The 27,777-nt window shown below is 39.8% G+C and overlaps 1 protein-coding gene across 26 annotated transcripts in view; it reads right to left on the bottom strand.

Annotated features, from left to right (window-relative positions):
• The window catches only part of Map4k4 (mitogen-activated protein kinase kinase kinase kinase 4), a 177,235-nt gene that overhangs the window by 90,625 nt on the left and 58,833 nt on the right, over positions 1-27,777 (bottom strand). For all 26 annotated transcript variants that reach the window (XM_008845884.3, XM_008845887.3, XM_008845889.3 and 23 more), the window contains exon 3: positions 3,863-3,919. In XM_008845884.3, coding sequence (XP_008844106.1) covers positions 3,863-3,919 — 57 coding nt within the window. The remainder of the gene's footprint in view (positions 1-3,862; positions 3,920-27,777) is intronic.

Genomic DNA, 27,777 nt, shown 5'->3' with positions numbered 1-27,777 from the left:
CCCAGTATATACAGGACATTGAAAGCACATGACAACACTTCAGTACAAGGTGACCTATCATCCAAGGCATCTAGCTTAAGGTTTTTAAACTTGTTTTTCAAAATGTGTATCTTTTTGTATGTAGTGTTTTGACTTCTAAACTATATAAATGGCTTATACATGTAAAATTTCAAACAAAAGGGCTGGACAGATGGTTCAGTGATTAAGAGCACTGGCTGCTCTGGCAGAGGACCTGGGTTCAGTTCCCACCCGCAAGGCAGATAACAATTGTTGGTAACTCCAGTTCCAGGGGATTCAACGCCCTCTTCTGACCTCCACAGGCATTGCATGACAGGGTGCACTTACATGCAGGCAATACAATCACATATATAAAATAAAAATAATAAATAAAATATTTAATTCAATCAAGAAGAAGCCAGGGAGGAGGCACACCCCTGTGAGAAATAAAACATACATTAAACTAACAATTCAAGAATCCCTCAAAACACAAGCAACAACCAAATAAGTGCATGTTAAAATAAGAAAACATGAACATGCTTGGCAGACTGTACCAATGTCAATTTCCAATGGTCTGTCTTGGTTCTGTGGCATGCAGGTAGACATAGTGTAACAATGCAGCCCTCCTACCTAGATTCAAACCAGAGTTATAAGAGGAACCTTGCCTTTTTTTTTTTTTGCTTGTTTTATACATGTGTTTCAGTTGTGATATTGGGCTATAGTGATGCAAGATGCCATCACTACTGAAAAACTGAAAGGTACATAAGACTTCTCTACACAAGTTTTCTGAAAATTCCTCAATCTAAAATTACTGTAAACACACACACACACACACACACACACACACACACACACAAATGATCTGCTGTGTTACTATTATCCAATTTAAGAACATCCTTAACATGTTCCTTAAACTGTTCCCAAAACCAATCAGATAAAAGACATGGTTTCCTTCGAGAGTCATTCAAAATCCTAAGGATATTCAATTCTTAATTCTGTTAAACTTCAGAAGAAATATAGAGATCTGTACGTTTTGATTAAAAAACAAAAAAACAAAAAACCAAAAAAGCAATGAATGCCTTCTTTGCTGGCCCCTTAGTTCTTTAGTTTCTTAGTTGGTCCCATGTCAGATCACCCCAGAGCAGAACATGAATTCTTGACTGGTTGTTTCTAGCTTCTTCACACAATCAAGTAAAGCAGGTGATGTAGGCCCACATTTTCCTGCTCATTGCAGCGAGTGCCAGGGCTAGATTCATTCAAGCTGCCAAAAGCAGCCATGCCATCTTCACCTCAATACCCACACTCCCACCCCAGCTGTCCTTGCCTTTTGAGTCTGCAAGTAAGCTGCTAAAAGCCTTTCAATTTCACCTAAGCAATCACAGGTCTGTGGTTTTTCCCACAAATTAGCTTTTGCACTTTTTGTTTCTGAGATGAAATTGAATGGAAACCAGGCAGAGCCTAGCTCTCTCAAGAGAACCCTCTCCACTGGCTCCTCCTGCTATCGTTGAAATCAGACGCATCAGCTGCACAATATCTCTCCTTGCCGCTCCCCCCTTCTGCCAGGTCCTTGCCAGACCAAGGCCTGTAAGATCACATGAAAAGCTCAGAAGCCCTTGTGGAGGGCAGCCGAGGGCATGTTCTCCCTGCTGCCAGCTGTACCTAGTCCTCTATCCATAATCAACACCTATTCTAGATCATTTTTGAGCCCCAGGCTATAGTAGAGGACATTAAGAGAAAACATGTAAGAAACATTACTGAGGGACCAATATGCTAAATGGTTGATTTAAGGTTTTAGGTTTTTTTAAGGCTCACCGTCTAGTTTTCGTTTACTTAATGCATGAGCTTTGCAGTAATTATTTTTTAAGAAGCCCTGAAAATACTTAATATCTTGCATTTTTTCCCATCATATCTTTATTTTTTCAAGCAAGGAAATACCTTTTGTATGCAACTCAACAAAAGTGTTAATACCAGCCTGGTGTGTAGCTCAGTGGTGTAGTACTTGCCTGGCTAGAATACTTAAGGTCCTGATTGACTTCCCCAGCACAGAGGGAAAAAGATAAAAAACAACAAAAAAAAAGAATACAAAAGATTCTAATACACAGCTAAGTGTGTGTATGTACTTTGTACCTATTCTCATATAGACATGATTGACAGGAAATATAGCAAAGTGCCACAATGGCTACTATAAAAATAACTTTTTCTTTCTATTTTCCTTTATTTTATACTTTCTTTCTCCTCTACTTGTGTCCATGTGAGGCGTGAAAGCCAGCACAGAAGCAGGGCCACAATAGCTACTGGGAGGAAAGGCAGCACAGGCTGAAGGCGCTGCACCACGAAAGAAACTAAACTCTGAATTCATAAAACTCCACTACCATTAAAATGGTATCCACAAGTCTACCAATACACCAGTCAACGAGTATGTTTATACATATTCAAAAACCAGTGACACATTCTAACACAGCAACAGCAAGATCAGGCACAGGAATGGAGACAAGCAAGAAAGTGCCTCTGAATGGCCAGCCACACAGAGAGCGTTTCATAAATACCTACTAAGTTTAAATTACAGTAAATTAGAGCATGCTGCTCTTTCATCACTCTTTTAGCTTAAAAGCATCTAATTTTCCAGAGTTGCATGCCAAGGTAGGATCCTCTATGAACAGAACAGTTCATATCACAATTTGTTATTCAAATCGTGTCCATATTCAACCAAGCATCAATTTTCCATTTAAAAGCCTATACTTATCCTCTTTGATAGAGAAAAGAGGACAGTCACTTCATAAAATGTCACATCTTCAAATATTTGTATAAGGCTCTACAGCTGTCTGTGGTCTACAGTATTTTCTAATTCTTAATGACAAAAATGCACACAAGAGAGGTCTATGCCATTAGAGACCAGCAGAGAGCAGGGCAGAGGACACCTCACCAGATTACTAGATGGCGCACTAAACTCAGTTTAGCCATTACCATCCTTAGCAGACTTCAGATTTGGGGAAATGATGGCCTAATGTAAGGACATTCCAAATTCCTGAGATTGCTGTTTAACTCCTAGAAATTCATGAACTACAGCAATAAATTCAGCTTAAAATTAGGAAAAGAGCAATGAATATACAAAATAAAAGAGGATATAAATATAATTTAAAAGATGGATTTAGTTCCTTATAACCTACCTTTTTTAAATGAACATGCACACACAGATGCACATGTAGTCACACAGGTACATCCATTCATATTCACACACACATGCATGTGAACATACATAGACACACAGACACACCAGAGTGTCTAAGGTCTCTTTCCTATTGAAAGCTGCACATTAAATCCTCATGTGACCACTTCAAGGACTATTTTTTGCTACTAAATTTTGCCAACAATCTGCTTGGCATTCTAGCAGATGTTTCTGTTTTTCAACCTCTGGAACCTGGCTTGATGTTTTCTTCTCCCGCGATAAAAAAGAAAAGAAATGGCACAAATGTGGCCTAATACCCTAGAGAGACTTTCCCCACTGTATACCCTTTGATCTCTCTATTCATATGACCTTGGTGATTCCTCCAGTCTTTTCTTTTCCATTAGAGATCTTTCCAATTTTAGTCCACTTTGTTGCCAAAGATGACATCACTCAGATGGGGGAGAGAGGTAGATTTTTTTTTTTTTTTAAGCAAACGCTACTGACTCTTAGTTACTTGGGAGCCATCTGCAACAATTTAAGTCAACTAGCTTGCTGCTGGACCTCTGAACCCAAAATGTCACATGAGAGAGCAATTTGTTCAAATGATCACGTTCTCCAAACACACCAATGCTCTTGTATTGGGGAAAGAATAACTTTGATGTCATGATTTCATTAAAAACATGTGTGACCCAACCTTACCTCAGTGACATCCATAACTTTGATGGCCGCCAGCTGACCTGTTTTAACATGCCGACCCTGAAAAAAAAAAAAAAAGGAAAGATTGATCAGTAACAACACTTTGGACAGTCATTCAGACATAATGGCTAAGGCTGCTAACACATCATCCCTTTCCCACGCCTTCTTTCTTATTAATGAAAGGTGATCAGGACAGTTCTGTGCTCACCAACAGTTTGTAATGTTGGACCACACTTAAAAAGAAGTTAACAGATCAAATGAATTCTGATTAAGCATCAAGTCTTTCACAGGTTTAATTTACCTATCATTATCTCCAAGAAATGTAAAAATTTATTGTTTTATGTGTGTGTGTGCTCCTGTTAGTTTATGTGTACCACATGCACATAGGAGTCCATGGAGGCCAAAAGAGGGGATCAGATCCTCCTGGAACTGGAGTTACAAGCCATTGTGAGCTGCCATGAAAGTGCGGGAACCGAACTGAGGTCCTTCACAAGAGCAGCTCTTAACCACTGAGTCATCTCTCCAACCCCTCCAAGTAACTTAAATAATGTGTTTTTCCATGCACTGGGTTCTCCTTTTCCTTAATGGCCAGAAACATGGAACTCTAGATATTTATTTTTCTGTCAAAAATAAAATAACTGCATTTTTCCCTAGTGGACTCCCAAAAGTTACAACTTGATTTCACAAGAGTTACAATGATGGACCTCCTTAAAATCTCCCTACAACTCCAATGTCAGTGCAGGAATTTTGGAAACGATGATCCAGAATAAAGGGCATACAGAAAGATCAAACAGTCAGGTAATGTTCTTACAACTGTATCACAATGGTTAGTCTAGGACTCATTCGTACAAGTCTGTATTTCAAGCAAATATGGTATCATTCTCCTCTCATAGATGGAGACTGTGGGATTGGTTATCAGCCCTGTTCCTCTCTATGCTGCAATGCCTTGCTAGCCAGTCCGCAAGACACTAATTAAGAGCCACCTAGATGGCTCTTGAGCATGAGCTATTCAATAAAGAGGACCCTTCTGCAACAAATGTCAAACAGAAAGAACATCCCCATTTTCCAAAACCCATCTCTCTTACAGTTTCATGACAAAAACAGTAGTGAATTTATAACTTCTAACATGAGGTCAACCCTCCATTTCTTCAAAGAATTTCTGCGGGAATTCAAGTTAGAGCACAGACAAAGCAGCCCCATGAAAATGACACTATTTGACAACTAGTGTGCTCAAATTATATGAAAACTAGTACACCCAGTACAGGAGAGTAGTTTTGGACTGGCATGTCTCAGGCTCCAAAGAATAGGGCACAAGAGTGGTGGCTGCTTCACAGGGTCGTTGTGTACAATAATCAAGATTCAAAGAACAATGCATGGCACTTGATCAGCGGTCAAGTATAATTCCAGACTAGTACATTCCCCTCAAGGAATAACAGTATCGAGCAGTTCCAATGACTATGACTGACGGCAATCACAAAGCTAACTCATAACTTTCTTGAATCCAAGAAGGTAGAGTAGAACAAAGAACACTCAGTGCTATACTGGTGCCCCCCATGCAAAGGATACGGAGATCCTCTTCCAAACAGACCTCAACCTTCCAGTCTCCCTGCTGTGGTTATTTCCAAATGACTAAAGCAAATTTCTCTCTGCTAGAAACTAAGTGACAGGCGAACAGGCTACAGGAGCTACAGGGTCTATCCTAACATTTCCTCTTTGGGGGAAGACAGATCAGTGTGCTGGACTACCTCAGATAAAATATGGAGTGGGGGGCAGGGGCAGAGGGGTGTCTTTAGGTTATCAGACATAGTATCACTTAAGATTACAGATGAGGAAAATCCATGAGTCTATGAAGATGTTCTCCAGATAGTTATTCTGTGGCATCTTTCTCTTTTTTTTCAAGTAAGTTCATTTACTCTTATCAGTATCATTTCATGAGTCTGCCATGGTAACCAGAATCCTCCCTCTCAGTAGAGAAATCTTCATGGCTTTTGACCCATTGTTTAGTTTTTAAATTTTAGGAAAATCAATGTTTCTTTTTTTAAGACAAAAACTAGTCTTAGCGGAAGTACAAGCTCATGAAAATGACCTATGTTCCAACCCTCCTCCGTGTTTCTCACCAAATCAAAATTGCTGTCTTCACTTGCAAATATGCAATACATTTATGGCATACTCCATGGGGGAAAATCATACCATATGGTTTTAAAATTCAGGACACCGTGGCACCCTGTCTGCCCCACTCTAATGAAGTCTGTCCTGGTCCACAGAGAGGCAGAAAGACTAGCATTAAGGAAAGCTTTTCAAATCCCAAGGGGGAGGAAAAAAGTGGCAATGGTCCTCTTTTCCTAAATTATTTTCTATCATCAAATACTAGTTAACTAATTTATGTTGCATAACCCTTACCAAAGCTCCTTTTAGTCCACTGAAATTATCTGATGATTAAATATGTCTACTGACAGGCAAATTCTGCTTGTCTCTTTCACATTAGGAGGAAACTTGATAGGATCCAAGACAGTTAAAGACAGAACTCTAACGTGGAATTCTAAGGGATGGTCCCACCGCTGTCCCGTATCATCCATTCCATCAAGAAGCTATTTAGACGGTTTTTGGTTTTTCAAGACAGGGTCTCATGAGACCCTGGCTGACTTCAAACCCCTGATCCTCCTGCCCCCTCAGCCTCTGAAGTGCTGGGCTTATACATGCTTGCCAGCTCCAACACAAAGGTTTATGCTCATCTTTCAACTTTCTGTTACAAATCCTTACTGCTAAATGGTGCTGTAACCACACATCCTGATAAGGAAGTGCACTGTAACTTAACACTCTCTACTCCTGATGCTTTCTATCCAATCTTGAACTTCTTTAAATCCTAATCTTAATCTTTAATCTTCTTTTAATCTTGCCTTTCATGTCATTCAGAAGCATTTATCCTGAGAATAGGTACAATATTACAAGAGACTTTTATTTATTAAGTTCATGACACTATGTAAGTAGATGTGTAACCTAGGAATAATTTGCTTTCTACCTTCAGCTCAGATGGATGCCCATGTACTATAGCCTCAGCTCCAGCAAACATGGCCTTATAACCTAGACAGCCTTACAGTCCTAGAATAGAACAGACACCAAGACAGTCTCATTCTTGGGATATTAGTGAACAAGCATTCTCTACACAAACTCATACAACCCAAGTAGCACTATCTTCATTTTATAAGAAAAACTAAAGCTTAGGGACGACCACATTAATCAGCTCAAGCTTTACATCCAGACTCAGTCCCCCTACCAGGTGTGCACTCTAAGACAGACACATCATATTTAGTCAAATTCAGTAGAAACGTGCAAATATAGTATTCTAAAAATATTTTATTAATTCATAATCAAACATGGCAATATAGCAATCAACATTTTAAGTTGCTTGCTGAACTTCTTATGATAAAGAACATTCTACACAAATTCCTTAGGGAATATACAGGCCTATGTGGGCACATGCAGAGTCACTCGCCTATGGTTCTCTTGAAACTCACAATGGGTTTTTGTTAGTTCTCACAACCATTTCATTAGACATTTTCTTTCAATAAATATTGGAAATTAAAGTGCTTCCTTTTTTCTCCTGAGTTTAATCTAAAACAAAATTTTAAGCGGCTAACTGATTGAAAGTGATGTTATGTTTGCTTAATGGCAAAGCCTACAAGCTTACAAATCTCAGTAAGCTGAAGACTGGCTACATTTCACAAGTGCCCAGGTCAGGACATGCCCTACCTTGCCAAGGGGTAACATGATACCTGCCTTTAGAGAGACTGTAATATGGAAGTGTTTAAACACAGAGGAGGCACACCTATGCAGAAGAGCAGCATTACATGGAGGAATACTATATACATCCTAGAGGAGAAACACTATATATACCCTATAGCAGAAACACATAGAAAACATTTTTTTTAATGGCAGTGTGACCCAGCATGGTGCCCCATGCCTTTAGTCCCAGAAGGCAGGAGGCAGAAGCCAAAGGATCTCTGTGAGATGGAAGCCAGCCTTGGTCTACATAAGCAGTGACAGGTCAGCTGGGGCCACAGGGAGACCGTTTCAGAAAACAAAATAATAAAAAAAACTTTTAAAAAAAAGGCAGTGTGAAACAAACTGTTCAGCTTTACCACAAAAGCAAAGGGCATTTTTAGAGTTACCACACAAAGATCATCAAAGGACAAGACAGAGATTCCCTCAGAATTGGACCTGTAGACAATCCTTTCCAAATCCCAGAAGAGGATAGATATACAGGTAGCAATAGGCCAACAGAAAAACGAAGAACACAATGATTCACTGAGGACTAGAAGCCGTGTCAGAAAACCATGTCACGTCACCACACGTAAGCAATGGAAGGAGTTTGTGGTCATACACTGCACCCAACCAAGAAGATGTCAATTCTCTCGGGAAGTTAGAATAAGAGATTTCATCATGGTATAAAAATGCAAGCAGGTTGGGTTGCTGCTCCTTCCTACCCAACATGTCAACTTTGTTTCAGAAACCTTTGTTCCCAGACTTTTTAGTAATGTTTTGTTGCTTTGAGGTGTTACTGATTGGATTTTAGATGTTTATGAAAGGACTAAGGAGACAACTCAGTGGGTAGCACAAAGCTGAAGACCCAAGTTCAAATCCCCAGAACCCACATAAGGCTGGAAACTGTAGCACAAGTCTGTAATCCCAGTGCTCTTACGGCAGGATGGGAAGTAGAGACAGGAGAATCCCCAGAAGTCCTTAGGCCAACCCACCTGGTATATGCAGCAGTAACCAACAAAGAGACCTTGTCTCAAACAAGGTAGAAGGACCAACACCCAAGGCTGTCCTCTGATCTCCACATGCTCACACATAGATAAATTTTTTTAAAGGAAAGTTTATTGGAGGGCCTGGAGATTGTTAAGAATGTACTGCTCTTCCAGGGGATGGAGTTCAGTTCCCAGCACCCACACCGGGTGGCTCAAGATCACTTGTAACTTCAAAATTCTGGCCACTGTGGGCATCTGAACACATGTGGCAGACATTCACACAAACACACACATACACATAAATAAAAAAAAAATTTAAAGAAAGTTTAGTGACTGGAGATATGGCTCAGCAGGGTTACGAGCACTGGCTACTCTCACAGAAGACCCAGGTTCAATTCCCAGCACCCACATGGCAGTTAAGAACCATCTGTAACTCAGTTCCATGAGGAAATCTGACACCCTTTTCTGCAGGCATTGCACAACACAGGGTGCATTTACACATATGCAGGCAATACACTCATATAGACAAAATAAAAATAATAATAAAGTATTTTAAAAAGAAAGTTTACAGGGGCAGACTTTGCTAGTAAGCAAGATGTGTTCACTAATAACAGAAAGAATCCATAATGTGCAAATGTGCACACTTCTACCTCAGATTCAAAATGAGAACTATGTATACAGGTAACAAATCTACAGCTTTCTAAAACAGTGTCTAGTGACTTCTCACATATTCTGAGGTTTAGAGATCATTTCTTCAAGGCTGTATGAAAAAGGTCAACCTCAAATTCTCTTATCCCTTACTAAGCAGTTGTTAATTACAATAAGACATGCAACATACTGCCTTGACTGCAGATTTTGGTATATGAAAGTTAGATATGGTAAATTATAATAGATGTCAGTTACATGTTCTATAAAACATGTAACTTATGTCCTGAAGTTATAGGAGTTCAAGAGTTATAGACCAGGCAAGCCTAGTTCAATAAAATAGGTGACTTTACACCTGAAAGTAAACCCAAAGAGCTATACTGATCATCCATGGCAGCCTCTCATTCATACCACCAATCGTTCATCTTGAAAATTCCAGTGTACTCCCCTTTCTGAGTTTTCTTTCTGCAGCAGATACAGAACCTCTACGGCTCTGTGGTAAATAGCATGAGTCCAGTACTAGGTGATCTGATGACCACTCTTTCCATCCATCCCAAAGGCAAATACCAGCTTAGCTGGTTTTGCACTGTAAACCTCAAAACTGCAAGCCTTATTTATGAGTATACTTTTCCAGGAAGTGTCTACGAAAACTCCAAAACTAATGGGGGAGGGAAGAGGATACATACTGACCAGACAGCACTCCTTGAGCCTTCTAAGATAAGGAGGCATGCCATTAGCTTAGGAGATAGTTCAGAACACTTGAGGAAACAGCTTGGTGTTCTTCTAAACATCTTTCTACAACAGAGTAAAAACAGGGCAGCATGTGCTGCTCTTATCACTGGCCTCCAATATCTAGGCTAGTTATGAAGTAAGCTCACACTTCTGTAGATTTCATCCTTGAAAATGCTATTTCCTATGACAACCAACATGGCTTATCTGCTTCTCCATCCTCCCATGACCAGTGGTTTGAATGACCAGGCAGACAAAGGAAGGATAGAAATGTGTATTATAAGATCAGTCAGAACCTGTAATTTAATAAAGACAAGACATCTAGTCCCTCAAGAGTTTAAGATTAAATGCTTCAACACAGAATTATGTCTTCTTTAGGTAAGAGCTATACTACATACATTGCAGGAAAAGTGCAAACTGATTGTAAGAATGGAAAACAAAACCAGTAACAAATAAGACTGCTTTATGCCACAACCCACTCCCCAGTGAGTCAACATTTTGTATAGCTGAGTTGGCAAAGAACAAAAAGTAAAACAAATTATGAACCATTGTTTCTCTTTTTTTAAGGGCTCAATCTGGAAAACTTTCTAAACCTTGAAATTCTTGAGTATATTAAAGATGCTTTTCTTAGTGGTTCAGGGAAATCATTATGAACATAATTACTACTCCAGTCCTTGCAATTAGGAGATAGCCTCAGGGAATGTTACATCAGGTAGTACAAAGGCCCAGGAATCAGGGCTCCAAATATTTGTTTTCTGTCATTTAAAAGTATGTTTTAGAACAACAGCTTCTTAAACTAAGCCCTCATATGAGGGGCAAAACAGAATGTGGGGGTCATGAAAAAAATTTTGGTAACAATAAAAGGTTTCTGAACACTCAAAGACCAAAATTAATTCAAAATCAATGCATGGTGATTCCAAGGTGTTTCAGCACCATGAGAATTGACCATAACCTTGGTTCTGAACATACAAGGTGAATACTTTGCACTGTATGTCAACATGCCACACACCAAGAAATGTTATTAAAACAGCTGGGCTTAGATTCAAAAGCGTTTACTTCTATCACGAACTGCAGTGTTTGTTCTGTACATAGTTTTCTCCTCTTACAGAAGCATAATGATCTAATTACAGAAGAGACTTAATATTTTCCTGTCATTCCTGAGCATACAAGTATCAAATTAGCATATCTTTACCTTTTATAGTTTATTTTTATGTGTATGAGTGTTTTAAGTGTATGTATATAAGTGTACCACATGTGTGCAGTGTCCCCACAGGCCAGAAGAGGGAGTTACAAACAGTTGTTAGCTACCATATAGGTGCTGGGAACCGAATGCTGATCCTTTGCAAGAGCAGCCAGAGCTCTTAACCACTGAGTCATCTCTCCAGCCCCAAATCAGTGTATTTTCAGATTGTACTATAAGAATGTTTGATTTAAAGGGATGAAGAGATGGCTCAGTGATTTAAAACGCTGGCTGCTCTTGCAGAAGACTGGGATTTGGTTCCCAGTACCTTCCTTGGGTGGCTCACAACCACCTTTAGCTCCAGTTCCAGGGGATCTAATGTCCTCTCTGGCTTCTAAGGACACCCACAGTCACGTGCACATACCCACCCACAGACACACATACATACACATAATTAAAAATTTCTTGGGTAAAAAGAAGGCATGAGTGGAAAAAGATTAAGAAGTTCCAGTCTAGAGATGGAGGGGACGCAGCAAGCTATTCCAGGAGTAGAAAAATGTGGCTAATTTGGATGAACACATAATGAAAAGAAGCAACAGAAAATAAATCCTGCCAGAAAAGTTTACAAGTGATCCTTCAAAGGAAGGAAAGGTAGATTTGGTTGGGTAATAGATCAGGTAGGAGGAAAGGGTAGCTGTCTTGTTTGCTTTTTATCTTTTTGTTTTTATGTTTTTTGTTTTGTTTTTTTGTTTTTTGCTTTGCTTTGCTTTGCTTGAGATAGTCTCCCTATAGCCACAGCTGGCCTGAACACGTTATGTAGAGCAGGCTAGCCTCCAGCTCACAGAGATCTGCCTGCCTCTGACTCCTGAGTGCTGGGATCAAAGGTGTGCATCCCACGCCTGGCTAGGGCAGCTGCTTTAATGATTCCTGGTGAACCTGCATCAAAAACGTTGGTGTCCTTTTCAAAGGAGGCAATAGCACTGCTGTCTGACTACATCAGTATGAGAATTTCGAGAGCTTGAATGACAAATTTAAAGCACCACTAGTGCAGGCCAGAGGACCCCTGAAATCCCTGTGCATGGAAAGCTGAGACCAAAGGATGACAAGTTCCAGGCCAGTCTGAATTATACAGCAAACAAACAAATGTACCACTAGTAAAGTGTACAGAAAATACAAGGCACTGACAATTCTTCCTATCAAAACATCTCAAACAATGGAAATTTCAGACTGCAGACTGCTGTCACTAGCATATATTATACAGGTGCCTTTCCCTTCACTCATCTCAAAAGCCCACTGACTGTAACAAAAGAACATTGAGCAACTTGAAAACTTCTCTATTCTTTATTTCATGTAAGCTTCCATTTTGGCCACTAAGAAATACGGCATCTAACATTCAATAAGCAATAAATTGATTTGGTGATGCTAAACCTCAAATTTACATTCTGTCCTCATGTATCAAGAATAAATAATAAGGACTGGGGAGATGGTTAAAGCAAGCATGAGGACCAGATATCCCCAGCACCCATGGAAAAAGACAGGTGTGGTGATTTGGGCTGTAACCTCAGCACTGAAAAGAAGAAACAAGAGGATACTAGGGGTGCACTGGCCAGTCAGTTTAGTTAATCATTGAGCTCCAGGCATCTTACACTGAATCAATGAATAAATAAATAATAAATAAAGTGAACTTTAATAAAATCCTCGTTTACTGTAATGGCAACTATTCATCCAGAACAAAAGACAAGCCTGGGACGATGGCACATTCCTTCAATCCCAGTATTTGAGAGGCAGAGGCAGGTGGAGCTCTGTGAGTCTGAGGCCAGCCTGCTCTACATAGTTAATTACTGGCCAGTGAGGGCTACATAACAAGACCCTGTCTCAAAAACAAAAAAAGTTGTATTAGATTAAATAAAAGACAAAACAGAGCTGGCATTGCTTCGTCCCTCAAGAAATGCCTATATATTTCTCCCTTGTGATTTTATAGTACACTTGATTTTGTAGAATTATATCTACAACATCATTGCAACACTGAAAAATAAGTTCAAACATCACTAAAGCACTTAAAAGTAAACTCTTTTCATTGATTTAGAGATAAAATTCAGCACTTCAGACACAAATCAAAAGGCAAGAGATTAAGTGATGAAAGGATTCTGGTTCCATTCTGGGCTGATCCACATATTCACTCACCACCAACCCAGCCTTCAATTATGGTTTTCCAAACTGTTGCTTCTTTCTTAGCACATCAAGAAGCCTGCTCTAAAATAGTACTGCTCTTGAACCTAGATATATTTATACGACTCATAAGAAGTCAAACTAAGCAGGTCTGCATCTCCCTGAACTTCTTTGAAACACACACAGGCTTTCTAAACCTATGTTGTGCTATAGGCACTAGCAAGTTTGGAGGACTTAATCCTTCCCCACATGTGGTCTCTGAAGGTGATATTTTTCCTCCTAGTATTCAGTCTGTGTACAACTCTTAAATTTTCTGTACTGAATATGCATACGATATTTCATTCATTATTCATCGTCACATCATTCCTCTTAGGGAAAAAAAAGAGAGAAACACTTCCAGAATTTTCCTTTGAGGTCCTACAACATAGTATTTTTTCACTAGAAATACTGTACCCACATCAACAGCTCCAGCTGCTAAAAGCAGAGCACCCCCATGCAAACTCCTATCATGTCTACTTCAAATTTACTTTGGGAAAAATGGGTGGGGGGTGATATTTTAAAGGTATTCCATAGAAAATTAGGAGACAAAGTTTTTACTTCAGAAAGCTTTTACTACCCCTATCCCATAATACTACAAGACATCCCTGCCCAAACTGAAGTGATCCTCCAAGACCACTGTTGGTGCCGAAGCAAAGCCAGGGCTAGGTAGAAAACTGACTTTGAAAAAGAAGGGGGATGAGGAGAGAGAATGAGAGAGAACGGGAGGGGAGGTAGGCAGAACATTACAATTTCACATCTGCCTCAGAGTCAAAATGGTGTCTCACATTGTCCTGGACACAAAATTCAGGGCTAAGTGAATGTCACCATTCAAAATCTAAAAGAAATCTTGAGGTGGCTGAGAAAACACCTGCTACAGCCCAAATCCATCAGTTCCTTTCATTAATTTCCAGATAGAAAGATTTATTTGGGGGTTGGAGAGATGGTTCAGCAGTTAAGAGCACTGGCTGCTCTTGTAGAAGACCTGGGTTCAGTTCCCAGCGCCCATATGGCAGCTAACAACCATCTGTAACTCTAGTTCCAGGGGAATTAGACTCCCTCCTCTGACTTCCGAAGGCACTGCATGGCACAGGTGCACTTACACAGATGCAGGCAATATACTCATACACATAAAAAATTAAAGATAGTAAGCAATTTTTTTAAAAAGGTGTTTCACAGAAATTCAATAAAAATTTACAAAAAAAAAAAAAAAGTTTGCTACTGCTCTCTTTCTGTTTAAGAGAAGCAGAACTAAGTCGTTTCACTGGAGAGAAACTTTTCCAGCCTCAGAAATACTCAAATCTACTTTCCTAAAATTCATCTATGCCATTAAAAATAAAAATAAATTCTGACCATTTAAATCAGCTGCCCTACCACCCAATAGACTTCTAACATTGACAAGGTCTCTTACCGTCTCAGAAGCATGACTATGTCTAAAAATCTACTTCCCAGACAAATGTTCTGCATTACCCGTCACTGATCTAGACTTGGGGATACAACAGGGAACAAAGCAGGTGAAATCTGTGCCCTCCTTCTTAGAAGAAAAATACTTTTGCTCTTACAACCATACACTCTGATGCTTCAAAGTAAGGAAAATGAAACAAAAAACCTTGGCAAAGCAAGAAGAGAAGGAATGCCAGGGATGGGGAGGCTACTATTATACTGGGTAGTCAGGGAGACTTCTGTGATACCCTGTCATTTGGACAGAGAACAGATGGAGGTGATAATGACTTACCCTGCCACTCACCCTGCAGGACCTTGTAAGTCAGAATTAATCTACAAAGAAAGATTCTCGGACTCCCGACTGTAGGCCACACTAACTCCCCAAGCTCTGCTGCTCTAAGGCAACTTGGTAGTTCTGCTGCGGCTTCAGCAATGGTAACATGGCTTTAACTCCCTGTAGTCAATAGCAGACACAGCTCCCTAAGGCTAATAGCTATACAAACAGGCACTGCCCAGCACATACAGAGAACTCCTATAGGCACATCTAGCCAACATTGGCTAATTCAACCTCACAAGGCTCAAGGTTGGATTATAGATAAAGGACCATAAGAAACAAAACCAGTGATCTGGATAAAAATGCTGTCAATTTTTGAATACATATCTGCTTTCTTCACTTGTTACCTTTCAAGCAAAACTCATACTCAGCGTCAGAATTCAATATTGACAGAGTTCAGCTATGATTTTCTAAGCACAGAAAGCAACCACCTTTTTTTCTAAAGCATACCAATGAGTCAAAGAATTTAAATAACATCCTGCATCTACGGTATACAACACTGCCTATTACTATTTATTATGTGGGTCCTTAGGCTATGAGGTTACAAATTCAATTGCTAAATAATATTAACAAAAGTTGATTAACAGAGCCATATTAAAAAATAGCCTCTGTGTGCCAGCTTGTTATTGCTGCACTGCTCCCATCTAAACTCCCCAGCCTCCTCTTAAGGTACGTCCTGCAAGTTCTGCAGCCAGAAACCACTCTCCAGACACTAACAGTAGGTTCTTCTCCCTGGTACTTCATTGACTAAACTGGACATCACATCTCCCCAGCTTATTTGACCAGAGGAGGGGTGGTTATAGTTGAATTGTCTTTTTAAATTGAATATTACAAAAATTAGGAAGGGCATAGGTTTTTTTTTTTTAATTTTATGAATGCAAGCTCAGAGTGCAAAGAAATGGGTTTCATAACGTTCTGTTCAAATATTTCATGATCTTTGATCATACTCACTCCCCATTTCCAGCTCCTATCTCCCCTACCCCCTCCCACTAATTCCCTTCTTTTTCACAAACAGTCACCTTCTTTTAAAACCCAGACTTCTAGTTTCTCTTGCTTGATATTTTGATTTGCTGAAATTGACCTCTTAGGCCCAGGGCCAAGGAAAGAGCACCTAGAGATGGGCAGACACTTGCCTCTTTAGTGCTGACCCCTTAAGCAGGAACAGCTCTCAGCATCTTCACAGCTTTTATCGCTCAGAATATTAATATGCACCTGCAAGGAAGGCACTGGCTTGGCATTCTTGCTTAGAAGTACAATAGTTCTTCAACCATAACACACAGTCAGTGGGAAAGATTTTTTCTGTTATTGGATGATTTTTGTTTTGTTTGCAGTCAAACATGCTTGAGCTCCACCTTGATCTACTAAACCAAAATCCCTAGGAGTGGGACCTAAGCATCTTAATCTCCACATGAGTGATTCAGAACACTTGTAACCATACCCTCATGGAGAAGAATGTCAGAAGACTTCAGTATGTAACACCATACCCACATGTTCAATTTTTTAAAAATTATAGATGAGTCATATGCTACAATAAGTTGTGCATCATAATGCAGCTAATAAAATGTATGGTCATCTCCTGGGTGTATAAAAACAAGCAGGTGTGGTATGGACAGCAAGACTGGTAAGACCACTACCTCCTTTCCTTCCTTCACTGGAGTGACTATATTAATCATGCAAACAAGTCCCCTCCCTGAGAATTAATCATAAATATACCAGGTAGCAGGCATGAACTAGGATGGCCTCGGGCAAGCAGGAGGGAGGTCTGATCACCCTCCTTTCACCAGAATGCAAGGTTGTTTTAAAAGGAGTAGGGAGAAGAACAAAGAAAAACCAGATGGCAAATCACTCATTATTGGATTCTAAGTTCTCACCCCCAGCACTAGCCCAGGCCTGCACACAGCAGGCAATCAGTAAATGATTTTTCAACAAATAATCAAAAGGAGAACTCTATCCAGGAGTCTATAAACAGACCTTTGCAAATAATCTCAAACAGGAGCCAGAATCTTCAAAGGTCTCAGGTGACCTTTCCTTCTCAGAGGCTTCTAGGGAAGCCCATCTAAGCAGTACCCCACTTCAACAGATAAACAGGGATAAACTGTGGATTCACTAACCATTTATGTGTTTAAAACGCTACACAGACGTGTATATAAAAAGAAAACTAGAGTCAGTTTTACATATTTTAAGTGAAATAACTAAAGGGAAGCAGCAATGACTGGAAACCCAGGAGGTGCCTGAGTCCTTGGTCCTCTTTTCCTGTTTGCTCAGTGAGGGGCCCCTCAGACAGACAGACACATCCGCTTAAGACTGTTTTCTTGGCACTCTCTTCTTCCTCCCCCTTTGCCTTCCCTTTTTCTATTCTTATCAAATTGTTGCTCAAGAAACTTGAGTCCTCGGTGACTCAAGCTTTTCAGATGGGGAAACATCAAAACTAAGACAAGTATAATCCCTACCTAGTACTAGGGTCCTCCAGGAGATACTGGGTTATGGAGGGACTTATTAATGCACAAACATAAAATGAATGGGGTCCCCAAGCAGGTAGTAGTCATAAGCACTACGCTATATCAACAGGAACTTGTATTACATTCCACTTTCTGAAAACCCAATGCAAAGAAACCAACTCCATTTATGCAGATAAAACACAGCTAAGTATTCACATCCAAGCAGCAAGTGGTCTGGGCTCAGACTTCCCCTCACTGGATACCTACCTGCACCCCAAAGTAAAGATGGAAAGTAAAGCCTATAGAGTCTGGCATAGTACCCAGCACTGCTTATTCATAATAACACTAGTTAACAAGGCTGCAGAAGCAGTTGCTTATACTGAATGAAAACACTTTGCAACAGGATTTCACTAAGTTCTGATTTATGTACTACTTTTCTATCAGTAAAGTACACTATTAGGAGTAGGCGGATAACTGAGAAAATTATGCAGCAACCTGTCTTTTTCATGCTGTCTTGAGTGAAAACACAAACCAATTTCATTTGGGTTTTCAGAAAAGAAATCCCAACAATCCTCAATTTAAAAAGCAAAAGTAGCATGAAGATAGGTTATTTAAAGAGCCCCACTCTCCTTAATCAGCAGGTATAGTCCTAAGCTGATAGGTGAAAGAATCTGCAAAGCTCTCTAAATTCCACAACGTTTAAACAAATGATAGTAAATATCCCTCTTCAGGTATGTGAACCCAAACTTTATACACCAAGTTTAAAGTGAATGACTAAAAGTCTAGGGAAACAATCTGCCCTTTTGGTGAACAGGCGAAATCTGTTTCTGAATGACTGTCAGGAGGGTGAGGTGCCAAGTCCAAGTCTGTGAGCCTCCAGTCCTTTCTGTCAAGGGCCACGCCAAAGAGAGGACAAGGGTGACTATGTTTATTTGGACAATGCCCTTTCAATGCCCACTGAGCCAAGACTTCTGAACCCCAACAGAACTATCTCAGATCAGAGACAGAGGGCATGCTGGAAGCTTGGCCCTGCCTTGCCTTGCCCTGCCCTGCCATGCTTAGGGAGATGAAAAGTCCACAAACAAATCCTGCTGACATAACCAGGATCACTACATCAGTCTACCAGCAGTTAGATTTCCAACTATCGACTACAAGTCATCAAACTACTGTGCTTCTCTCTTGATACTCTAGTAAACCATATAAAGAGTCTACCTGTATTTAAGGAAGGACAAAGTACGGGGTAGATTGGGAGTCTTCTTTCTACAGCTTCTTCTACTTCTTCAAATGACAAGTCCTAGCTTGTGTGAATGAGGGAACAGTAACAGAGGGTCTGGCAGGATGAACGGGAAAAAATACAGTGAATCCCGGTCACAATTTGGCACCACATAGTGACAGCCGTCTATCTGGCATAATTACCTATTAGATCAATTTTAGGTCCTGTCACATAATTTTAGGCTGTCATATATGACAACAGCCTAAGAATCCCAGTTTAGACTTCTTAATTCAATCTAATAGAGATGATTAAAGGAAAATACCAGAAACTTAGAGGCCCATTCTCTATTTAAGAAATAAGGCTAGGAGGGAAATAAGTTACTGCTAGTCACATTGTTTGCATCACCAGAGTTTTAGAAAGTAACTTCAAAATAAGCCAGGTGTAGTGGTGCATGCTTATAATCCCAGCGTTGGGAGACTGGGATTAGGAGGATCATGAGTCTAAGCAGAGCCTGTTACAGAGGGCAATGCTATCTCAAGTACAGAGACACAAACATAAGCATACACATACAGACAAACACACAGACAGACAGAGACATAGACACATATCACCACCACCACCACCACCACCACCACCACCACCACCACTACGCCACACCAGAACAAAAATATTCTATGAATTTTAGACCTAAAGTCATATTTTAAAATAATTCTGTCTGAAGGCTCAATCCACATAAAGCAAAGATATGAACGAAACTCTCAAAATTAATGAAAACCAGAAAACTTGATCTTACTGACATGAATCAGCTGTTGGGGTTGTTGGTCATCCCCCTGTATTTCCCACCATACTTTCCTTAAAATACACAATCCTCAACAAATATCTCAAAATTATGACTCAAGACATTTCTAGATGAGCATCTTAACCCTGCACTATCACTATAGCCTAATACACAAACATATGAAGGAACCCAAGTGGCCTCAAATAAACTGAAAGTACATGCCTCGAACTTCTAATTGTTTCCATCTTACCCCATTGTCACTGTCCTGGCTTTATGCTTCCTTGAAATGCTTCTTGCCAGGACTGTGTCTTTACTTACAATCCAACTCAGAAGCCAGGCAAGTCTTCAATGTACATGCCTGTACTGTCAGTATTTGGGAGGTGAAGTCAGGAGGATCAAGAGTTAAAGGGCAGCCTTAACCGCATAGCAAGTTTGAGGCCTGCTAGGGGTACGAGGCCTGACTCAACAAACAAAACAAACGGACCCATGAGAAGGTCGGCAGGTAAGGGCACTTACCACCAAGCCTTAAACTTGAGTTTAAGTTCTGGTACCTACATGGTAGAAGAAGAGAACAAGTTTATCTATAAATCCTAGGAAGCCAGGAGGGTAGGGACTTGACCCTACTGCCACTGGATTCTCAGTGTTGCAACTCTAGAATAAGTTGGTATTTCTTGAAAAGAGCTGAAATCTATTCTACCTACTTCATTGTGAAAATGGTAGCAACATCACTCAGTACTGTTAAGACCAGGTAAACTGGCATGGTCTGGTGGTAGACACTTAGAACCCCAGCACTTGCAAGAGAGACAGGTAAAATATTGAAAGGTGGGGCTGGAGAGATGGCTCAGTGGGTAAGAGCACTGGCCACTCTTCCAGAGGAGCCAGGTTCAATTCCCAGCACCCACATAGCAGCTTACAACTGTCTGTAACTCCAGTTCCAAGGGATTCAATGCCCTCTTTTCTGGCCTCTGCTGGCTTTGCCAAAACAGGCACACTTACATACATACAGGCAAAATATTCATGCACATAAAAAAATAGAGTAATAGCTGGACATGGTGGCGCACGCCTTTAATCCCAGCACTCAGGAGGCAGAGGCAGGCGGATCCCTGTGAGTTCAAGGCCAGCGGGGTCTACATACTGAGTTCCAGGACAGCGGGGGGCTGGGGCTACAGGGAGACCCTGTCTCAAAAAGACCACCCCCCCCGAAAAAAGTAATAAATGAAAGGTTCTGAGAAGGAGCTCTGCACTAGATAGGGACATGAGATTTTTGTAAAAGTGTTTTATCTTTTTTAAAAAAGTGTGTGAAATCACTGCAGATTCTTCTTTTTGGCTTTGTAAAGAATAGCACTATGACTTTAAATGTGAAGAGCTTGAAGAGGCTTAGACCAAATGTGGCCACTGGCATTTGAGAACTGGAACCTTTCCACCTCAGAGTGAACAAATGTTCCATCTGCTGAAAAGCAACAGCAACAATGAAGACAGGCGAGAAGAGGGTGTTGACCCACTAGACACGCCACAGAGAGGCACCTAAACTCTTAGCTTGAGAAGGGTCAGTTAGGCTTACACCCTTTGCTGTGGAACACATGTGCTCACCTAACTCTCCTCCCCTACTGCTCACTCCACTATGAGGGAAAGACCACATTGATACACACTATTATTTGGAAGGCAGATGAGAAAGATGTTGTTTCATTATTGTAACACCTGCACAGGAAAAAAAAGAGAGAGAGAGAATATGGTTTGTATTATAACCATAAGGAAAAGCATGAAAAATTTAAATATCAGGAGAATAATCAAAAGTACACAAAGCCTAAGCCAAAACCTTAACACTGAAGGCAGTGGTGTGAATTTCACAGTTATGTAAAGGACTTTCCTCCTTGAGAGGCTGCCTATAAGAGCTACTATTATTATACTAGCATAATATACATATATTTGTATATACATATACACATACTAAGGAAAAGCATGAAAAATTTAAATATCAGGAGAATAATCAAAAGTACACAAAGCCTAAGCCAAAACCTTAACACTGAAGGCAGTGGTGTGAATTTCACAGTTATGTAAAGGACTTTCCTCCTTGAGAGGCTGCCTATAAGAGCTACTATTATTATACTAGCATAATATACATATATTTGTATATACATATACACATACAGGTAGGTAGGTAGGCAGGTAGGTAAGTAGATAGATGACTGATAGACAGAATAGATAGATAGATAGATAGATAGATAGATAGATGATAGATAGATAGATAGATAGATAGATAGATAGATAGATAGATATAGAGATAAATGCTAAGCTAGCCCCCTAAGTCCACTGGGGTTAATTATAGTGAAAATAGAGATAACTCAAAATCTGAAAGGGAGAGAGCATATATCCCTAACTGGATATGAAAATACAAGGGGTTACTTGACTGTTCCTGACTCGTTATGATATTAAAATATTAGTATTGTTATAAAGACAATCACATAAAGAAGCAGCTTAAGCAACTGTAGTAGTAAGATACAGGTAAAGAGAAAAGAATACAAATAGTAACTATTAAGGAAAAAATTAAGAAAATGTTTCAATTATCTATTCCAAAAGAGTCCAAACTCAGTCCAAAAGTCCAAAACTCAGTTTTATATTGAACAACTATACTAATTTATACTAAGCCACCAAATCTAAAATTTAGGCAGCCTTATTTGTGAGAGGAGGGGGAAGGAAAAACATAGCAGGTCTAAGTACAAGCAGCAATATATTACAGCTCATTCTGACCCAGTTATTAGCAAGCCAAACTGTCACGGCAATTATTAATGCAAATTTCCTACCTAGTTAAAGGCTAAGACAACCTGCCATGTACCTCATTTCAGTGCCAGTTAGAGGGGAACCCCTCCCTCCGTCTCTCTCTCTCTCTCTCTCTCTCTCTCTCTCTCTCCTCCCTCCCTCCCCCCCTCTCTCTCCCCTCTCTCTCTCCTCTCTCTCTTGGAAGTGGCCACACTGAGTCAACAGTTTGAGAACATTCTCAGAGCACCAAAAACTCTGAGTTGAAGGAAAACACAGGAAAGTGTACCGTACCACCAAAGGAGAGAGGGACATCAAAAGATTATCAAAAGCAAACTCTCTGAAATCTGAGAATTAAATAATAAGGCTACTTTGGAGATGTCAGATCACAGCACAATCGAACCTCAAAAGCACCACCACAAGCTGCCCTGCCAAAGGAGAGCATCTGCAGTTAAGGGCTCCCTCAGAAACTAAACTACAAACTACAGCCTTGGCAAAAACCACATTTATGCGAGAAGTGATAAATTCTTTATAATTCTGGACTAGTGGGGAAAAAGAATCTAATAAAAACCAGATTAAATTATAGGGCCTCTCCACTTCTCTAACTTCTAGTGAGGTAACATATTTATCCTTCTGAAAGAAGAATCTCAATTAAGTCACTGAATTTTCTCATTACACTGGACCATTTGCCCATTGTTCCTGTTTTAATTGTCAACATATCTCTCCACTGGAAAGAAGTTACCTTGACCTACGTAATCAGATTATAAAAGTTATTTCTCAGTACAGGAAACATGAAGGGAAATAAACACAAAGACACCAAGGCTGGAAACAAGTTAGTTAACATGCAATGTTTAAACTTTTAAAGACAATTCTGAAAAGAAAAAAAGAAATATAAAAAAATAAAAAACCTCAACTCTTGGAAGTCTCTAACTCTGAAAAGACCTGGAAATTAAGGCTTGGGGTTTATTTCCTTCAAAACTAACCAATCAATTCAATTTGCATGTGTACTTAAGTTTAAGGAGCCCTATCTAGCCATGTCTCAATGGCTGTGAGCTGGGAGCTGCTCTAGGCCTCCAGAATCTTCCTATCATTCAACTTTAAGACATTTGCACTCATGCTTATCTCAAGGCAAAAATAAATGTACTTAACTGACTGACACTTGCTAAAGTAGTAGCACCCTTCTCCCTGAATCTGCAGGGCCACAAGCAGCTTTTCCCTGTCCAGCCCCCATCTCTCTGGAAGAAGGAAAAATCAGTTCTTTTTTCCATGTCAAAAGATTCTTATAGCATAGAGACTTGGCAGCCACATTAGTTCAATTTGCTGAGCAAAGGAAAAATTTTGCCTAAATGCAGTTGAGGGTATGAGTCTACTGAGCATGGTAAACACAGAAGTGAGTTGGTGAAACTGATCTAGAGCCGACAGGACGTCAAGCACGTCACACGCCTTGCATTATCTATAGCACATAATTTCTTGTTATAGAAGCAAGTTTATTTAAAAAAAAGTTTTTAAAAAAGCAAATGATCAGTATGGCAAGAAATACCTTAGAGAAATTCATGTGGGTCTACATTTTAAAGTAATTGTTTCAGAAATGAAAATACTATTTTATCTATTTTTAATTGTGACATTTTAAAACACACAGAAAAGTGAAAGTAATGACCCTATATATAAAATATCTGGTTGTCTAAAACCTAGATTTAACACCAACTAACACTGACATTATTTATCTATTTCTCCTAATAAGGCTGATTACTTCACTTAACCACTTCAAAATAGAGACATTAAGATACCCCTTTCCAAATAAAGATAAGAGTTATTACTTAGCAGTTATCACATACCATTATCATAACTAAGAAAAATAATCATGCCCATATTATCCCCTGATCAGTCTACATTCATACATTCTATTTTAGCTTGTTTGAAACAGGCCCTCTTAGTACCTCTTTTGGTTCCTATCATTGTGAATGTGAAAGGCTCCCTTGCCAGGCCAATGTGTTTCAACACTTGGTCCCAGCTGGTGGCACTGTTTGGGAAGGCTGTGAAATGGGGGGGGTGGGGTGGAGAAAGTATGTCACTAGCTGCCAGCCTTGAGGTTTTATAGTCAGACCTCACTTCCTTTCCCCTTTCTGCTTTCCGTGGGCAAATACAGCATGAAAGGCCACCTCATCCCCCAAAAGCCATGTCTTCCCCACCACCAAGGGCCATATCACTTCCAAACTATAAGCCAAAATAAACATTTCCTCTCTTAAGTTGTTGGTCAGGTAAGAAAAGTAACACAGCAGGCCAGCTTCCTTATAGGAAGGCTCCTAGTTTGTGTTTACTGATTGTTCCCTTGTGTTTTTTTTGTTCCTTTTAGCCACAAGTTTACCTACTTAGATTCTGATTAACATTTTTAGGTCATTCCATGGATAATGGTATATGCTTCCAAAGCACTGCAGCATAAAGTCAGGTCGCGCAACTGCGTATAAGTGATCCTGAATTTGATTAAGTAGTGATATAAATATATTAATCTAAGATTACTTCACTTATAAGCATTCAAAAGTTCTAGATAAATTTATAAATTAAAGAATACAAGAGAAAGAAAAGAGAAATATTAATAAAAACAAGGGAAGTAGATGAGTCACAACTATGTAAGACATCAGGGTCTTGGTTATACTAGTCTAGATTATGAATGACAAATTTAACCAGAAAGTCAGAAGTTTGTAGTAATTTTGGTACATTTTAGAAATGTTTTATAAAAATCTAAAAGCTTTAAAGTAGATATACTTATTGTGTAATTAACACTGCAAAACTAATCCCACAAGTAATTCTTTGGATACTATTAAGATGCATTTAAGAACACAATACAATGGATATAAATATGCTATCTTTGAATTCAGTTTTCAAAGACCTAAGGGTACACATAGGATCACTGCTAACCACTGGGGGATGGGGTGACAAAAAAATGCTCTCATCCTCATTTTATCAATATGAACTTGAGCTCAAAAGTGAAGGTTTAAGCTTGGAACAAAGTCTCAAAATGAAGGGTGAACTTCTAATCACCTGATAGTATACCTTTCTAATAAACTGAGGTATGGATTTTGTAGCAAGGTTCAATTCAGGTACAATTCCTCATAAATACTTTGTGTGTGATACTAAGTACAACAATCATCTTATAAATTATAATATAAAGTATATATACACATGTACACCACACAGTTTTTGAAGTGTTAATGTTCTCTTATCTGAGTAAACTATTTCTAAGTGTGCCAAATAAACCCTCTTTAAGGAACACCAAACCCTCACAGACATCCCACAAACATAAAGCTATATCATAATAGCTCCATAATAGTTATTCTTTGTCATAAAGAATAAAAGCTGTGACAGAACTGCCGGGATCTATCTATGTGTGCTCAGACAAAACAGCATTTTGGGGTAGCTGCACCCTAGATGTGGCAGCCCGGCTTCTGTGAGACATCACCTCTCTCCATCTACAGCCTTGAGCTGGCACACTTATCTCTGTGCAGTTTAGAGTCTATGTACCCTAAGGCCTAAACAGAACAGCTACCAAATTCATACTCTTTTGAAAATTTATTTCACCCTCAATTCTTTTAGCTAGAGGATACAAAGAGTATCTGTGCAATTTCTGGTAACAACTCGGGTTATTCTCCAATCAAGAACAACCTAATTGGGTAAAATTTTTATTTTACAAGCCTACCAACTTAGCCACCAAAACCCTAGAAAAACCGCAATAATCAACATAAAGCCTCAAAGTGATATGAGTTCACATACAGTATACAAAGTCATTCGGCCTGCTTGTGATTTGTAAACGGTGTACCAAACAGTTTGAGCTTTTCTTTTCAACACAGTTCTTCCATGAACCAACTCACATCCTACCTACAACAACTCTGAGAACTGGGCCTTCATTCATTTGCTAGAGCAGGAGGTAAGGATACATGCAATGTCAAGTTATACTTCTTGAGTCCCTGTTAGTTTCTTTCCTGGAGCTCTGTGTTGAAGGCAATGTTAATTTAGGCTCCCAGGTATCTAGTCCCAGACAGAAGCAGGTGTCTGAGAATGCTGCTGGATGCTCTGCCCTAACACTGCTATGGCCTCTCATTCCTCATATATAGTTACCCATAAAATGATGATCAACTGTCACCTTCCGCATGTGGTAGTCAAATTCACTACCATACATATGACACCCCAGCCCCCACCCACCCCTAATAGCTGCTAGGAACTAGCAAAAGACAAAGTACTTTCCATAACCCTTTTCTCTTCATTCCCATTATACCCAGGAGGACCAAGCACTGAGAGCCCAGGAGGAGAAAATTCGTATTAAGTCAGAGAACCTCTCAGCCCTCTGCTAGCCCCAGTAAGACAACAGTAAAGCTTTGTGTACCACATGCTTGGGGGTTTCTTCACAGCAATTTAAAATGAGGAAATTGCGTTTATTGCCAGAGTTTTGTTAAAGAGCTCCCATTTAGATGGCTGTGCCCTTAATAATCTCCCCCTGTGCCACTTTAGCTGTTTTACCTCCACAAGAGCTGACAACTCAGCAGATGGTATCAAAAGTACTTCTGTACTCAGGGCTGAATGGGACTACGAGGGCCTGAGCTGGACAGAGATTCTATTCAGAAGTGCCTCCTTTGAAAACTACTCTTGTGTTCCAAATCCTAGGAATTCAAATCAATGCAAGGGAAAATGTTCACTGCACAGAGGGGGTAGGGAGGAGAGGAGAGGGGGCACCATCAACTCTGCTACCTGTGCCAGCTACAGATTACTTGCCAAGTTGAAGCCAAGGTAGATTAAGCTTCATATCAAAGTGTACCATTTTACTGTATTTCATATTCTTGATGAAGACTTCTTCTAGGCATTTAAAATGAAGCAGCTCTAAATGAAGGATACACAATTCCTGGTGTCAAAGGTCAACACCAGGAGCATAGCACCATCGTTTACAGCATGCTTAATTAAAAGTCAAGTCACTTTCCAGTACATTCTTTTAATCCTGAAAATGACCCTGCTTGACAAGCGATTCTGACCCTATTTTTCTAGTCAATGAACAGAGTAAGAGATGTCAGGTAAACTGCCCAATTCTACAGACCTGAGAGTCCATAAAGGTAGGCTCTCACCAAACAATTTATTGCTTCCCAGCTAGGACTGTCCTGAATCTGGCTGTCCTAATTCCAGGCTCATGCTGCATGAACTTAATGTAGATGGCAGATGTGGCACCTCCAGTGATGCCAGACACACAAACATCAGACTGATTAATGCCAGACATCTGGGCTTAAGCAAGATCTCACATACACCACAGCAAAAAGTCAAGTCACCACTGTCAACAAAACCATAAAAGAAAAAAGACATAAAAATATAATAGCAAATCCTAAAATCTTCATTTATAATCTTACAAATGAAGTATTTTGTTTACATCAAAACCAAACAAAAGCATCATTGCTCCAAAAGTACCTTTAACTT

The sequence above is a fragment of the Nannospalax galili genome, unplaced genomic scaffold (assembly GCF_000622305.1).
Source record: "Nannospalax galili isolate Female #2095 unplaced genomic scaffold, S.galili_v1.0 scaffold182, whole genome shotgun sequence".
NCBI classification, from domain to species: domain Eukaryota; kingdom Metazoa; phylum Chordata; class Mammalia; order Rodentia; family Spalacidae; genus Nannospalax; species Nannospalax galili.
The sequence above is the reverse complement of the archived record's forward strand: the minus strand, read 5'-3'. Positions and strand labels throughout refer to the sequence as shown.